The following is a 17,563-nucleotide window of genomic DNA, read 5'->3' as shown; positions in this document are numbered from 1 at the left end:
TGGACAATTTTATGATAATTAAAACATTAATAATGTACTGCTGTAGGATTTTGTAATGCCCTCCAAATGAAGGAAGCAGCAATTGTAAATAGCACCAACTGATCTTGCATCCATATTTTGCTTCTGTGTAGCATTCTGATTAAAACCAGTACAAGAGGAAAACTCTCTCTTCCCTATAAATGAGTGGGTTTTTGTGAGATTGGTACACTCTTCTCATTGAAGCAAAGATTGTAATTTATCCACCATGGTAAAACTGGTTTTCATATACCCTTCATTATGAATATATCAACAAAACCTTTCGCTGAAAAACCAAAAGGAAATTAGAGAGGAAAGAAGCTGTTAGAATTGTTTGCTTGCACTCCTAGTCTCAGAAACAAGGGGCTATGAGCTATATAAACAACATGACATTCCTACTGCTTACAATTCTTTAAAGTAAGTAAATTGTATGACTAAGATAAATTACACCTGCCAGTACACACACTACTATAACTGCTTACCTTTTTTTTTTTTTTTTTTTGCTTTTAGAGGAAAACTGTCTTAATGGCAGTATAAAACAATGCAGTAAATACAATTTGACTTTGAACGATGCTAGTACATTCTATGCCATTTTCTTGGTTTTAAATGATGTATTTACAAACATACCATCATTTAGTCACCTGATATTTACCGAGACCTCACTATATATTTTAGCAGACTTTGCTGCAACCTGAGATTTCTTTTTCTTTAACAAGACAGAGTCCAGATAAAGGTCCATGTATTGCGAAGACATCATCTCTGGATAGGGATACGGGGCCTTTCAGTGAATATTGAGCTTATCTGTATACCAGGGAGTTGAGGTGAACTTCCAGAATATATCCAACTTGGTTGCTTGCTTTCTCTGGAAAAAGTTATATTAATGGAGAAAAATAGTTGATACCACTCACTGAGCTAAGTGTAAAAAGTAGTTTACATAAAGCCTCTAGACAGAAGTGTCTCCTTATACTGAAGACTCATAAAGTGCTAGCTCCTCAGGGCTTATGTGCTTTCATGACTTAAGGGATTATGTAGCTCAAATGTCACTGAAGAATGCAGTACTCAATATTACAAGGACCTTTCCAGATCTATACAGAGTGAGATCTTGCCTTTCCCTCTGAGTTCTTGATTTGTCCTTTCACAGCAAGGTATCTTCCAACCCAATGTCACCCACACAGTACTCCTCCCTTCCTGGCCATCCACAGGTCTTGCATACTTATTGACCCTAGGGATTAGAGGATATCCACTGTTGGAGTTTTAAGCAAAATTTTCTTTGCTTCCTAAAAAAGGTAATTACTTAATGGAATTCCAGCTGTAATAAGATCTTACTCTCAGAAGCATTTATTCTTTATCTGTTCTTCTTGGATAGTGTATTCTCAGTCCTAGCTTCCATCTGAACATTAATGGTCGAGTTGTGGAATAAAAAAGACCATCAGCAAGTGGAAAACTTTATTTCTTTATTCCTCCTACTTATTTACCTTCTGCAATTGTGGGTGGACATAGAAAATACTTGGTCAGCATGTTTTTTGAAGGGACAGATAGTTTAGTTTCATTCTAGGGTTTGACCTCAGGCCATCTTTGATCATATGTAGTTTATTTTACATGAAAGTTCCTTCTTCAGGAAAGCCAGGTGATGGATTGGCATCAGAAGGTAAATAATGAGATACTTTGTAAGTAACAGAGGCCATAGCTTACTGCTACTTTCACCAGACACCTGTTTTCTTCTTCACATCTGATATATTCGTCCGTTTTTATTGCTATAACAAAATGCCTTGTCCTGATGGTTTTATACAGAAAAGATTATTTAGTCTCAGAATTCTGGAGGTTCAAGGATAGGGTGTTGGCATCGGCTTAGTTCTGATGAGGACCACATAGCAGGTGGCATTTAAGGCAAAACCAGAGAGGAGTGTGGAGGTTGGGCTCATTCTATAAGAATTCAGGCTCTCATGTCAACCACCTTTATTCATTATGAGTCATGCCTCTCAATATGGACCAAGCTTCCAACATATGAACCACATCCAAACCATAGCGTACCCATTCAGAAGTGCCATTCAGAAGTTGCCATTCCTATGCCAACCCATCCCTTGAGAAGGGCTCACCCCAGGGAGAGAAGACAGTGCCAACCAACAGCTCATCTGCACTGAGAAGAATTACAGCTCTATGTTTTGTCTTGTTTTGTTGGCAGAGAAGTGTAAAGAGACACTATTGCTCTACCCTGTCATTAGTGGGTGGGTAATAGTGATATAAAATAAGAGATGAATTAGGATAATAAGAGGCAAAGGAGAAAGGAGTAAATTTTCCACAAGTAATATTTTTCTCTTCATGGTTATTTAACTTTGAAACCGAACTTGAAAGCAGTAATCACAGTTCTACAGTAGACAAAAGACCAAGTGTAGGAACCAGACAGGAAGGTAAGGTGTGAGTGCCTTTATTACATTAGCTAGAAACGTACAGGAAAATGTACAAATGCCAGAAATGCACTGCTGTTTCCATAATAGAACAGCAAAGAAAAGAGAAAGTTACAGATGCCCAGTTAACCTTAACCCTAAGGAGCAGAGACCTTTTAAATGAGTCTACATCTTTTCTTAAATATATATTTATTGTAAAAAAGAGTCTGCATCTTTTGCCAGGCTTGTTCCTTGGATTTTTTTTTTTGATCATATTGAAGTGGACCGATAGTAAAGCAACACCAAGTGAGAGGGTTTACAGCCCAGGAAAATTTAAACCAGGGAGCAAGTGTTTTCAGTTTCCTTATGATGGCTATTATTTACTACTGTGTCCTCACATTTTAAAAATGACAGCTATTTTTATTCATTCATTGCGTCAATCAATATGTAAAAGGCACCTGTAAAGCACTAGTTCTTTAGGCACTGGGATTCCACGATGATGAAGTAGAGAAGGACCAGACACCAGACAGTAGCCATAGTCACAAGTAAATACTACAAATGTTCTAAGTAAAAACAAGGTATGAGCCAGTACAAGGGGTTGAGACTCACTGTGAGAAGCGGAGATCTCTCTGGGAAGCTACAGTAGCTCTGTCTGTGTGCACACGCTTGCACACGCACACACACATACACATGCATACATATACCTATCCTGGGACTTGAATATTGGTGAACCATCCTCTGTTGAGAAACCAAAGCAATCTTCTTGTTCATTCTAGTGCTTTTTACATTTTTTATTCTGAGCCCACTAAAATTCCATCACTAGCCACTCACCAAAAATATTCATGGAAAAAATATACAATCAGTCTTTTTCCCCCAACTTAAAATGCTAGTGTACAACTGAGTCCCTGTGGCTCATGCCTGTAATCGTAGCTACTCAGGAAGATAAGATTGATTTCAAGACCATTGGTCCAAGCCAGCCAAGTCAGAGAAATCTATAAGAATCTCATCTGAAATTAACAAGCAAAAAGACAGGAGTAGAGTTGTTGCTCAAGTGATAGAGCACTAGCCTTGAGCAAAAAGGCTAAGTGACAATGCCAAGACCTTGACTTCAAGCCTCAGGATTGGCACACCTGCACACACACACACACACACACACACACACACACACACACAATGTTTCATTCCATTTTGTCATCAGCACACATATCTAATTTGGGTTTTATTTTTCCTGTTTACTCAGCTCCTACAGAACCTTTATTGTGCAAGTTTGCAGATGGAGGACAGAAGAAGCGACAGAACCCAAACAAATACATCCCTAATGGAAGACCATGGCACAGAGAAGGAGAGGTGAGACTTGTAAGTCCTTTCTTGAAACTGTGAGTATTACACAAAAGTTACACAGTGAAAAGTTACACGAAAGGTGATTTGCTTTGGCTATGACATTTCAGAAATAGGTGCCAGGATTAAACCTTCCACTGGTAGATTATAACTCTAATGATGTCAGTTTTAAACTCTTCCCAATGTATATATATGGTGCTAAGAAAGGATTCCCATTTGGACAGATGGGACAATGGTGGGAACTAACTTGGATTACCAGCAATAGATACACATAAGTAATAGGATTCTATATTGCTATAAAAATGCAACAGTGTTTTGAAGTTTTCTCTTTTTGTCCCAGTTTAGATGTATTCTTTTAGGTGAGTTTACATTTATAGTATTCAAGATACAGTCTAAGCTAGATGCTGGCAGCACACACCTGTAATCCTGCTTAGGAAGCTGAGATCTGAGGGTCACAGTTCAAAGCTAGCTTAGGCAGGAAAATCCGTGAAAATCTTAGATTCAATTAAAAATCAAAAAGCTGAAGTGGAGGTGTGATTGTGGTTCAAGTGGTAGAGTGCCAGCATTGAGGGAAAAGCTAAAGGAGAAATGAAGCCTAGAATTCAAGCCTCAATACTAACACAAATAAAGGGAAAAGTAAATAATGGTAAAAATAATATATTTTTAATTGAAAGTTTTTTAAGCTTATTCTTTTGAATAGTTTCTTGAGGGGAAAAAAAACCACCCTTCAATTTCTTAATAAAAGACTAGGCCTTGCTGGACACCAGTAACCCTAGCAGCTGAGATCCTAAGGATCACAGCTTGATGCCAGCCTTAACAGGAAAGCCCTTAAGACTCTTACTTCCAATTAACCACCCAAACACCAGAAGTAGATCTGTGGCTCAAGTGGTAAAGTACTCAAGGACAGCACCCAGGCCCTGAGTTCAAGCTTCAGGAATGGCATGTGCATGCACGTGTGCACACACACACACACACACACTCACATAAATTGGGCCTTGACTTCTCTATATTTGTTTTCAATGAATTTTGATATTTAAAAAAAAATACAGGTCTGGGAATGTCTTGATAAAAATGTTCTAGAATTTGTGCTATGCATTGATAACCACTAGCTACATATGGCCATTCAACAACTTGAAATTTAGCTACTTCACTAGAGATTGGATTTTCTATTTAATTTTCAATAACTCCGTGTGTCTAATAGCTTCCATATGGGACTGCACAGGTCTATGGCTTAATTCTTTTCCTGAATTTACAATTACATGTGCCTAACAGAAACTCCCAGTTTTATCAAATGCTATTATTACTGTCTTGGACTGCAATGACTGTCAGAAATGGAACTTTAGAATCATGCTTTTCCAAATGAATGTTCACACTTCCTTTTCCTTCCTATAGGCTGGAATGACACTCACTTATGACCCAACTACAGCTGCTATACAGAATGGGTATGTCATTTATACAAATACATAATTTCTTGAGGGAAAATGAAGGTGGAAAAAAACAGACATTTTTTCATGAATTATTCCATTCTAGGATTACTTAATAAAGGCTTTTGTGTTTGTCCTAGATTTTATCCTTCACCATACAGTATTGCTACAAACCGAATGATCACTCAAACTTCTCTTACACCCTACATTGCATCTCCTGTATCTGCCTACCAGGTTTGTACCTTTAGGATATGTCAGCAGTGTAACAACTTGTGCATCATGAATCTCTGCTGCGTTTTGATTTGTCTCAAAATTCTGAACAGTGTCTGATGAAATTTAAGTCAGATTTTATGCAGCCTGGATACCCAGTATAGAATAAGCTTCTTTTTTGTTTGACAGAATGATTTGCTTTTGCATATAGGAGACTACAAAGCCAGGGATTAAGTGTTTGTTCCATGTCAGTCCTTGCATAGCAGTTTAATAGTTGAGATAAACCCACACACTTCCTCTACCCTGAGCCCTGCTTTTGGATACCATATGTCCCCAAAATGCAGACTTGAAGAGAATTGCCATTAGGCAAAATGCAAAATAGATGTGGACCCAAACTTCTGTCTGATCATCAGCAGGAACTGATACAAGAACAAGAAACCTGACAATACACATAAGTCTCTCCTAAGTAACAGTTAAGTGATACAGTTAAGATTAGGGACTCCTCCCCAACAACAAAGAGACAACTCCCCTGTTCTGGTTGTTTTCTTAAGGAGTCTCTATCTTAAAATAAATTCCCAACTGAGAACCAAAGCACCTTATTAAGCGTGTGTCACAACACTAGGGCAGTATTGAGCAGGACTGGCCCCTCTTCTCCAGGCACACAGTGGCCTATATGATTTTCTTCCTGTGTCAGAGTCCCTCAACCAGGCCTGAGCCCCTATCTCCCTCCAGGAAAGTGTTATAACAGAGTACAGTCACTAGCATGAGGGAGGAAAAGTCTCTTCTGATGACTGTTGAGACCCTGTTGACTAAACTTTTTTGCATTCTTGTTTTTAAAACAACTGAATTAGATATACTAGTCCTAATTTCTGGAGTAAGAGCACCACAATATCATCTCCTAGCCATGTTATCTAACAAAGCCTCAGTTTACTCATCTTTAAAATGAGGATAGTAATAGTTGCTATCTCATAAACTTAAGAGAGTTACAACAACTAAATGAGAATATGTAAAGTTCTACATATCACTCATAGCTCATTAGCACTCAGTGATGTTATTAGCATTCAGTATGATTGTCATCGTCATTATACATTAACTAACTATATATTTTTCCATAATGGGATGGTTAACTTAAGCCAGTATCAGCTGGTTTCTGTCACAAAAATATGAAAATAAATAGCTTTGAATAACAAAGAGCCATTAGATGTACTAAAACTGAAATTTACAATTAGTATTCACTGCATCTCTCAGCTTTTAGGTTCTTTCATCCTTCTTCTGAATTGTCACTCCTTTTCTTTTCTTTACTCTCTCTAAGCTGAATTGCTTATTCTGGCGCGTCAATCCTTAGGGCATAATAATCATTTAGTTAATGCTTCTTTGGTTGTTTAGACTTCAGATTCCTATCTTTTCCTTGATTCTGTAATACTAAGATCTACCGTAGAGCATTTTCCCCAAAACAATTCCTGTGTCTGTTATTAAAAGATAATCTTTAATTATCTGAGTTTAGAAATATTTGATATTTATAAATCTCTGAAATTAAGGGCAAGTTTAAACTTGTTCTTAGGCAAATGCGAGATAGCATATAATTTCAACGTACATTGCTATAGATATTTCCACTATTAAACTATATCTCTACTACTTTCTTTCCCTTTTAATATAAAAGTAATGTTCATTTCAGAATCATTTAATAGAATAAAAATTTAGAAGGCCAGTGTTGGTAATCAACTTGATATAGCTAACTGGAAACAATATATCATTTCAAAGGTCTGATTTCCTCTCCTGGGCATCCTGTATTTTTCTAAGATCCATGTGGAATTTCATTCCATTTGCCTGATGCTCACTGCCATGGCCTCTCAGATGGATTCTTAAACCCCTATGTTCAGGGACAGGTAGGGTCATGGATGAGCTTTAAATAATCTATGATCCCTCTTGTTTGCAATATGTTGTTAATGGATGTGCAACTTGTTTGGGGTGGGATGGGGAATCTATTTCTTTCAACAGGTTTTCAAAGAGATTTGTGGCCTTAAAGAGGTCGAGAGTTAATAGAATATAGATGTTGTCAATAGGGAACATTGAGAAATAAAAATATAAGCAACTGATTTGCTGCTTAAAGAAGAAAACTAGATTAGATGTCATAGCTCCCTAATCTCATAGTGCTAGAAGCAATAACAATTAAGATCACTGATGCATAAAAAAATGGGGAATACCTGGACTAAGTTGGGATCAGTAAGGAACTGCTTACCTCACATGCTTTACCCAGTGAGGACACTTCACTCAAGTTGGGGTGGGCCGTTCTCCACTAAACCACCATATACTTATGCAGTTGGATTGGAGAAATTGGCATCTGCAAGAAACCACCAATACCCCAATGGAAAGGCTACAGTCCAGATAACTGAAATGTTAACAAGGCAGAAGCACTTAACTTTGGTCTGCCTTAGGTGGCAAAGGAAACCAGAGAAAACAAGTATCGGGGCTCTGCTATCAAGGTAAATCACAATGCATTCTTCCCCCATGATTCTTTCCCATATCCTCTTTATAGAACCTCTGAAGTTAACACTAGGGAATAGGCAACACGAGGGCTTGGTTATTAAGAATTGGAAATCAAGACTTGTTTTCAAATTTCATAGGTCCTGGAAAGCCCTGGGCATCAAAACATGGACTGAAGTGATCTTGAGTGGCAGACTAAACATGCTTTTGTTTTCGGCCACCTAGCCTGACTCTCACATCTTACTTCTCAGTTGAGGGGTCAACCATGTGGATGCCCTTTTAACTGTAGATGTCAAGATTTAGTTACCTAAGTTTAATTTCCAAAATCTGAATTTCAGATGGTTATTTTTTTCTAACTAGAAATTGACTTCCATACAAGATTTCTAAAGCCTAACTTCCTGTTTATCAAAGAGATACTGTATTTCTTGATTTTTATTAAATGATTACATACTTCGAGGGTTAGTTTTTAATAAGATTTGCTGGAACTAATCCTCATTCATCTGTTTTCCTTATAAAGCACCTGTCCATACCTTGATTGTAACATTTTCTACTAATTATTTGATTTGTTTAAATTTTTTTCTCCCTTGCTTAGACAACAAATTTCCTGAGGGTGGGAGCCCTTCTTGAGTTCACCTTTTTCTCTTTGGTGTCTGATACTCAGTAAATAGTTGTTGAGAGGGTAAATAGAAATTGGTTCTACATAATCATTCTATCCCATTCAGAGTGACCAGTTTGCCAAGAATTCTAACTGTCTTAATCTTTTTAATCATTGATAGTATTGTTTCCTTATTTTCCTTCTGTAGATATATAACACGATTAGTAAGATTTCTAGAGAACTAGATAATTATTACAGTGGGAATCAATGTTTCTTTCAAAATCCTCCCTTTTCCAGGTGCAAAGTCCTTCTTGGATGCAACCTCAACCATATATCCTACAGCACCCTGTAAGTTTCTTATCTTAACAGCTTTGTGTACTGCCATTAAGCTATGTATGCTTTCTGAGTTAAAACCCTCTGCCAGAGGTGGTGCAGAATTTGAGAAGGTTTAAGTATAGAGTATGAAAATATATAGGTTCATTGCCAAACTTCCACTCACCTTTGTCTTAAAACAAAATTGTACTAAACCTGAATTGAAATTTGCTCTTAAGGACATAAAATTCATTCTTTTTTTTTACTGAGATTTCATCACACTCCATAAAAATGGCCATTATCAAGAATATACCAACAAGAAATGCTGGCAGAGATGTAGGAAAAATGAACTCTATTACATTGCTGGTGAAAGTATAAACTAGTGCAACCAGTATGGAAGGCACTTTGGAGGTACCACGCTTGGGCTATGATCCAAAAGATTCCACATCAGGATACAGCAAAGACATTTGCATACCCATGTTTATCGCTTCACTATTCACAATAACCAAGTTATAAAACAGCCCAGTTGACGTACAGTGGATGAGTGTATCAATAAGCTGTGATATATAAATAATGTATTACATAAATAAAATATATATTGTATACTATACATATTATATATAAGTAAATACATTATATATTATATGTAAGGTAGGTTTCATTGGGTTGCCGATAAAGAGAACACCATGTGGTATTTAGGCAGGAAAAGAAGTTTGTTTACTGAACTGCTGCCCCTGCCATGCATGATGGAGAGGCATGGCCGAAAGGGTGACCCACCCCTCGGCCAGGACTTATTTAAGCAAGGGATGGGAAGAGGTATGGCCAGGTGGGCGAAAGGTGTGGCCACACTGGATCCAGATACCACCTTGGGGCCTGGGACAACTCAGATGGGAGGGATGACTAGGGCAGGCCCAGGATGTGAGCAGGAGGGGAGGTGACTGCTTCCAGGTGTGCCAGTTATCTAGGTATCACAAATACTCAGCAGAAACTTAGCCAAGAGGTAGGGAGGTGTCTGCACAGGGTCTGCATGGCCCGGGGAAGACCTTATATTATATAAATGAAATATATATTTTACACTGTATAAAAGCACACTATTAAAGTTTATATAGTATATAGAAATGAAATAAATATTTCATAATATATATAACATGAACTTTGTTACATGTTATATAACTATATATATTAAAAATATACTTTAATGTATATACTATACATATAAGAATTTACTCATCCATCAGGAAGAATAATATGCCATTTGCAGGGAAATGAATGGACTATTACGTGAATTAAGTCATGCTCAGGGAGATAAATCTCAAACATATGAAGACGTATACAGGAACATATGCATAAACACAAATTGACTGAAGTATGGTGTATACAGGGGAAATAACTTACAGTTCAACAAAATGAATAGTATAGAGCCAGAATATGTGTTGTGGGATGAGGGACATGTCCAAGGGGGGAAGGGCAGACGAATGGTAAAGGGAAGGATGAGTGAATACAGGGGATGAGTGGGTTTGGAAGATATGAGAGAGGAGGATGGAAAGGGTGACATTGATCAAGATGCATATTAGTCATAAACTGATAAGTTGAATTGAAACCCCTTTGTACAACTACTTAAAGATAATAATTTTTTAATTTTATTTTATTGTAAAGATGCTGTACAGAGGGGTTACAATTACATGAGTAAGGCAATGAATGCATGACTTGTCGATCAATGTTACCCCTTCCTTTTTTTAAATATTTCTTTAAATATTGAAAATAAAGTACATTCTATTTGAGGCAGTGTACTCTTCTTCTAATATTAATCCTACTTCACCTTATTATTTAATGTGTTTTCAAAGCCAGTTTTTTAAGTTAAAGCAGGAGTTTAAAAGTTGGAAACTAAGAGAACAGGATCACAAACCAAGCTAAGAATGTCCACAGTGATCTGCATACTTGCCATGACACAGCCTAAGTTTTCTAGTAACCAGAACAAAAAGATTAGCAAGACAGTTCACAATATTTATTAAAAAAATGGATGGATTACTTAGTAAAAGAACTCTTGGCCTTATATAAGGCAGGAATTCACTTAAATATTCCTCCTAAAGTAGGTACTAAGCAATATAAAACTGTATGTGTGAAATAATCTAAAGATAAGAAGCTCTGAGCATATGACTTCTCTTAAGCAAATAAAACATGCAACACAAGACTTCTCTGATGACATATGAATTTATGCATATATGATCATTTGTACATGTATCTCTACTTTTGCACACATATCCACAAATCTACACATACATGTATGCATAACAAAATAATATGATCAAATTTTCTTCTAAGAGTCATTTGGCCCACACATAACCATAGCAATCTCTGTCTCTGACCACTTGATGCTGCCCTATTTTGGAATACTGGAAATCAACACATTTTTAATTTGGGTTCGTCTTAGTAAACTACCATCCTACAGATAGTGTGAGGGAATGTGAAAAACAGAATCAGGAAATTCCTCCACATTCTGGGCTTCTGAGTCATTTTTATGTTACTCTATTATTTTTTATGATATACAATAAAAATGAAATGTATCTTTCTTTTTGACAACTTTTAGAAGACAGTTATTTTCATTTCATGTCTGAGAGGTCATGAAGAATATTAGCAGAAAGTTTTGATCCAAGAGTCCAATGCCTTTTGCCATCCAGATTCAAACTGGTTGGTTTAAGCCACAATTATAAAGTATGTTCACATCCATCTCTGCCCTCAGTTGAATATCTAATTCTTGATAAATAACAGTACACTTAAGGTTATAGTAGCTACAGTGATAACAAGCATGTAGTACCATTTGTGGAGTGTTAGAACATTGCATTCTCTGGAAATCAGGCGATGGCAAAAGTGAAGAGGAATGGTCAAGTCCATAGAACATTTTTTGGTACATTTTTTATTGTAAAAACATTGTACAGAGGAGTTACAGTTACATGAGCAAGGTAATGAGTACATTTCCTATTGAGCATTGTAGGAAAAATTATACAACTCAAAGATACAATCACAATTGACTGAATTTTGGTTTATACAATGAATGTATCACAACCTAATACTGGTAATAGCACAGCTTTCAATAAGTTAATGTTTAAATATAATACTAAATTAAAGTCACATCCCCAAATATGAAATGTCTTCATGTTCTCTGACTGTAGGCTGGCTATGTGCATAGAGTCTATAACTCCAGCGGTAGTACCCAGTGCTGTTCATACATACTGGTTCTATTTACAGGCTGGAATATGGGTGATTGTAGTTTTTATTCCTTTCCTCTCTAGTTTACTTTTTTTTTTTCTTTGTTGATGGTAGAGCTTGAACTCTGGAGCTTTTCAGCTCAAGTCTATCACTTGAGCCACAACACCACTTCCAGTTTTTCTGATGGTTTATTGGAGATAAGAGGCTCACAGACTTTCCTACCTGGACTGGTTCAGATCTCTTGAGTAGCTAGGATTACAGGCATGAGCCACTGGCACCCAGTTTATTTTCCTTTTTTCTTGTTTTTTTTTGTTAATTATCTTTAAGTAGTTGTACAAAGGAGGTGTCATTTAACAAAGTAGTCTATAAATACAATGCATCTTGGTCAGTGTCATCCCCTTCAACATTCTCATCCACACACACCCACCCCTTGCCTTACATGTTTGAATTTTGCAGTATATACATTGAATTCTTCACTGCATTCTTCCCCCTCTTCTTCTCTTCATTCTTAAATACATTTTTAATAACCAACATTTTTTAAACTTTTTAAAAAAGAACATGAAACTAAGGTAGAATTATTCAGCCTGCCCAAACTGGCCTCTCTCCCAAGGGCACACCAATAATAAACTTCTGAGAAAGACAGTAAGTGAAGAATATACTCTTGATTCTAACAACTTACACCTTGAACCAAGTGACTTGTGTAGAATATTTTTTAAACAAATCACCATATTGGTCATATTGTTTTGTAGTTCTTTTAAAAGAAAAAAAAAAACCTGGTCTTTTTTTAGGAAGGCATATTGTAGCTCTCGCCAGCCAACAGACGTCCCAGCTGATTTCCTGTTGCAGCTCCTCCTGCTGGAGCTTAGCTTAATTAAGGGATGTTTGTGGCCTTTGTGACAACACACTTTTTCCCCTCAGATGCTTATGAAGCCTCAGGAAAAGTCATCTGGAAGGTTTTAGGAAATTGTTTGTGATACCACTTCCAAGTTTAAGGGAAATTATCTTTGCTTCATGTGCTTTAGCAAACAAAGGGATTTCTCTTGTAAAAGGTAACTCCTTCAGCTTGTCTGACTTGTTCTTGTCTCACCTCTCTAGGGCGCTGTGTTAACTCCCTCAATGGAGCATACCATGTCACTACAGCCGGCATCTATGATCAGCCCCCTGGCCCAGCAGATGAGTCATCTTTCCCTAGGCAGCACCGGAACAGTAGGTGGCAAATTAATATCATGTGTCTGTGCAGACAGAGGAGCATCAATTAATACTGCCTGAATCTTTTCTATCAAATCGTGCACTCAGGGATGACAAAGATGGTATCTGGTCCCTCTTCCCTGCCCACATTGCCTTCCACAAAGTAAATAGCCAGACATTTTCATTCATCGGCTGAATGTCAACTCTCCTTTGCCAAAATGTAGCACCCACACATGCCCATATATAGATTTTATAAGCAGTGTCTAAAGCCTGCATCTCGGCAAGTAAAAGATAAAGGTGATTCGTACTGAAAAAGACAGGAAATATTTTTTTCACTATTCTTTTTGCCAAATTTGGAAGCACTGAATCATTACCCTGGTGGTGAATTATTTCACTGGAACCCAGGAGATTGGGTGGGTAGTAGGTTGAACTGATACTAGATCAGATTCCAGGTTGGAGGCTGATGATAGAGTTTAGGTTATAAGCAATGGGCATTTGATTCAGCCTGTGTCCACAGTATCCTTAAAGAGCAAAGGACAGTACAGTCTTCCCTTCTTGTGGATTCTGTGTGTGTGTGTGTGTGTGTGTGTGTGTGTGTGTGTGTGTGTGTGTGTGTGTGTGTGTGTACGCCTGCACACGCACGCTTTTGTACACGCACGTATGCATACACGGACGCGCGCACACACACACACACACACACACACACACACACACACACACACACATGCATGTGCATGCTGGTTATAGGGCTTGAACTCAGGGTCTGGGTACTATCCCTAGACATTGTCCCTGCTCAAGACTGCTCTACCACTTGAGCCACAGCTCTACGTCCTGTTTTTTAGTTTTTTAGATAAAAGACTCCCAGACTTTCCTGCCCTGGTGGCTTTTGAACCATAATCCTTAGATCTCAGCCTCCTGAGCAGCAAGGAACACAGACACAAGCCACTGATGCTTGGCTGAACATGGGATTTTTATTTTGATAAATTAGAAAAGCTGAAAACTTGGACTTCACCTTCCATGTGACACATTTGTATATGCTAACTAAGGAGAGCTCATTTGAGTGTCTTCTCAAATTCCCCAGGTACTCTGCATTTTTTGTGGCTTACCACTGCCCCTCCTGACCGCCTTCTTTTTTTCAGTACATGCCTGCGACATCAGCCATGCAAGGAGCCTACCTGCCACAGTACACACACATGCAGACGACGGCAGTTCCTGTCGAGGTTGGTACTGGCATCCAAAGGCCATTCTGGCAGTGCTTAGCTTAAGAAATGGGTAAATTCAGTAGAACCCAAAGCAAAATCTATCAACAGTCAAACATGCATGAAGAATTACCTGTACCAGGAGTATTCACCTAGAAAGTGTTTTCAGTTACAAAATAGAATTCTCCTCATAGAGAGTATACTATCTAGATTGCATGCCTAAGACTCTCCAAATGTTTTCTAATCTTGAGTATATCTCATAGCCTCTTTATTGTTACCCCAAAATGATACAGGAACATTAAGATAAAACTGCAGTTTGCAGTCCCAGTACTAAGGAGATTATGTTAGTATTAATAAGAATAACAAAAATAATCATAATTCAAATACTTAATAAGAAAAGCTGATATTTCAGTCATGTAGTAGGGATAACAGAAACCACATCTGTTTCCTAGAGGCTATTGGGATAGCTAAACATGCTTAGTTCTTATTTTGGAAGATACCTGTATAGGAAAATCCAATCATCTGAATTGTGATTAGACAGAAAAAAAATTTTTTTTTCTGTAAAACACCCTTAAAATTCCAAGGAAATTCAGAAATCCAGTTGATCTCACCCAGTAGGCAGATACCAGAAGTTCCATTTCCAGGAAGGACCATAGAAATGTGGCTTATTATTATTGCTTCTAATTGTGCAACGTTACACAACCACAGTTACCAGAACCCACAAGGACTTATCTGCAATTGCAAAACTCTCCAAAAATTTATGAAAATGCGAATTCTCTTTGTAACCACTTTAGGAAACAGGAAAAAAAATAACCTGGCCTTTGGCAAAACCCAGGCCTAACTTGCATTGGCAAGGCAACATATTCCTCTTTCACTATAGAACTATTGATATGTTTGATTATGAAATACGACTCTAGACCCTACCATATATAGGTATATGTGTACCATGTCTTAGATTCCATACCATACCACATCTGTTCCCAGGGGATAAGAATAGACAAGTCAACTTTCAAAGAGGGAGGTCCCATGGGTCTACCATATTTCAGCTAATTAAAAGCCTTAAAAACTTTATGTGAGGGCTGAGAAGTTGGCTCAGTGGTAGAGTGCTTGCCTCGCATGCATGAGGCCCTGGGTTCAATTCCTCAGCACCACATAAGTAGAAAAAAATCTGGAAGTGGCGCTGTGGCTCAAGTGGTAGGGCGCTAGCCTTGAGCTGAAGAGCTCAGGAACAGCGTCCAGGCCCAGAGTTCAGCCCCCATGATCAAAAAAAAACCCAAAAAACTCTACATGACATAAGGGAACTCACTTAATATGCTTGAGTTTAAAGTATATGCCCTGGTATGCAATCCAGTCTATGAAGCAGAGTTTGGCTGTCATTGCTAATCTGTCTCTTCCATTCTGTTTCATTGTAGGAAGCAAGTGCTCAACAGCAGGTGGCTGTAGAGACATCTAATGATCATTCTCCATATACCTTTCAACCTAATAAGTAACTGTGAGGTATGAGGGAAAGGTCTCCATAACCATGGGGCTAACATCAAGCAACGTCTAATGTTTTCTGTTGTTGTTGTTGTTTTGGGGTTTTCCTCAAAAATTTATATAGAGAATTATATAGAGAATGACTCAGATTTGATCATCCTGCTTTAATTATAAGCAAAAGAGCCTTATTAAAGTGTTAAAAAAAAATCAGATTGTGTGAAGTTGCAGATTTACCATTCTGCCTAAAAATAATGAATATTGAGTATTATTGAAGCAAAATATATATTTATTATCCCCCAAAACATAAAATCTATATCACCATGGGATAGCAGGTATTAAAAAAATATAGTTGCATAAGTATCCTATATTGTATGCTCAGATACTTATCAACTAAAGGACATGTAGTATATCATGTTACCTCAGTCTTAAAAGATTAGCTAGATCTTGATTTGTGAGTTTAGATTTAATGTCAGTATCCTTAAATACAAAAGATTGTCTTCCCAGCTGTTTCTTGGCTCTCATATTTTCCAACTTTTTGCTTTACCATGGTTATTGCTATAAAATAACTACTATGTGTGACTGGCTTCTGGATTGCTTTGGTGGTAACACATGTACTGCCAGTTTGGAGAGCCATATGAATCTGACTCTGGTCCTCTTACTGAAGAAAAGCATTCGTATGAGTCCCAGACTTGAAAAGAGAACTCAAGGCATTGAAATTGCCCCTCAAGCCTGGGGGCTTGCCTCACATTTGGAGTGCCTGCCTAGTAAGTGCAGGGCCCTCCGTTCAAACCCTACTAATGCAAAAAGAAAGAAAAATACTACTTCAGTTTCAGGATGTACATCTCCTACTCTACAACCAGTGATGAATAGAGCCTTCCTCAAACACATGTCTATTTAAAGCAAGAAGGAAATCTGCTGTTATACTCAGTCTACAAAAGTATCTGTTCTTCATCTTTTCCAGGTGTACAGAAGGATGCTCTTACATGAAGAAGGGTGTGAAGGCTGAACAATCATGGATTTTTCTGATCAATTGTGCTTTAGGAAATTATTGACAGTTTTGCACAGGTTCTTGAAAATGTTATTTATAATGAAATCAACTAAAACTATTTTTGCTATAAGTTCTATAAGGTGCATAAAACCCTTAAATTCATCTAGTAGCTGTTCCCCTGAACAGGTTTATTTTAGTAAAAAACAAACAAAAAAAAAACAAAAAAACAAAAAGATTTTTATCAAATGTTATGATGCAAAAAAAAAAGAAAAAACAAAAAAGAAAAAAAAAAAGAAAAGAAAAAGGAAAAAAATGAGAGAAAAAAAAAAAAAAGAAAACTTCAATTTTCTGGGTATGCACAAAGACCATGAAGACTTATCCAAGTGCATGACCGGATTTTTGTAGTTTTGTTCATTTTGTGTTTAATTTGTGTTTTTTTTCAGCTGTATGAAGCAGGCTTTCTAAAGTTTTAACCGTCCGACTTCACCCATGTGTTTGTGCTTGCTGGGCGAGTGTTCCTGTCACTCGATGTTTCTGTCCATGTCTTTTCTTAGCTTCCCATTTTTCTTTCCACGTAGTGTGAAGTGTCTTATCCTTTTCTATGAATTCCAATTTGCCTTAACTCTTTTGATGCTGTAGCTGTTTCAGTAAAAAGTTAGTTCAAACTAATGATGTAGAATGCTTTGACCAAATGAGCTGGTCTATTATGCCTTGTAAAACAGCAGCATAGGGCTTTTAAAAGG

General features: G+C 37.4%; 1 protein-coding gene across 6 annotated transcripts in view; it reads left to right on the top strand.

Annotated features, from left to right (window-relative positions):
- Rbms1 (RNA binding motif single stranded interacting protein 1) overlaps positions 1–17,094 on the top strand; it is a 227,866-nt gene extending 210,772 nt beyond the window's left edge. For 2 of the 6 annotated variants that reach the window (XM_042683411.1, XM_042683412.1), the window contains exons 7-15: positions 3,640–3,746; positions 5,130–5,179; positions 5,302–5,395; positions 7,807–7,854; positions 8,748–8,798; positions 13,065–13,175; positions 14,297–14,377; positions 15,769–15,853; positions 16,794–17,094. In XM_042683411.1, the coding sequence (XP_042539345.1) occupies positions 3,640–3,746; positions 5,130–5,179; positions 5,302–5,395; positions 7,807–7,854; positions 8,748–8,798; positions 13,065–13,175; positions 14,297–14,377; positions 15,769–15,846 (620 nt within the window). In that variant the 3' untranslated portion in view covers positions 15,847–15,853; positions 16,794–17,094. Of the gene's footprint in view, positions 1–3,639; positions 3,756–5,129; positions 5,180–5,301; positions 5,396–7,806; positions 7,855–8,747; positions 8,799–13,064; positions 13,176–14,296; positions 14,378–15,768; positions 15,854–16,793 lie in introns of all 6 variants that reach the window. The other 4 variants (XM_042683409.1, XM_042683410.1, XM_042683414.1 and 1 more) reach the window with 3 other exon arrangements.
- Positions 17,095–17,563: the final 469 nt, after the last annotated feature.

This window comes from Dipodomys spectabilis, unplaced genomic scaffold, assembly GCF_019054845.1.
Source record: "Dipodomys spectabilis isolate Male_0828 unplaced genomic scaffold, ASM1905484v1 ptg000081l, whole genome shotgun sequence".
NCBI classification, from domain to species: domain Eukaryota; kingdom Metazoa; phylum Chordata; class Mammalia; order Rodentia; family Heteromyidae; genus Dipodomys; species Dipodomys spectabilis.
The sequence above is the reverse complement of the archived record's forward strand: the minus strand, read 5'-3'. Positions and strand labels throughout refer to the sequence as shown.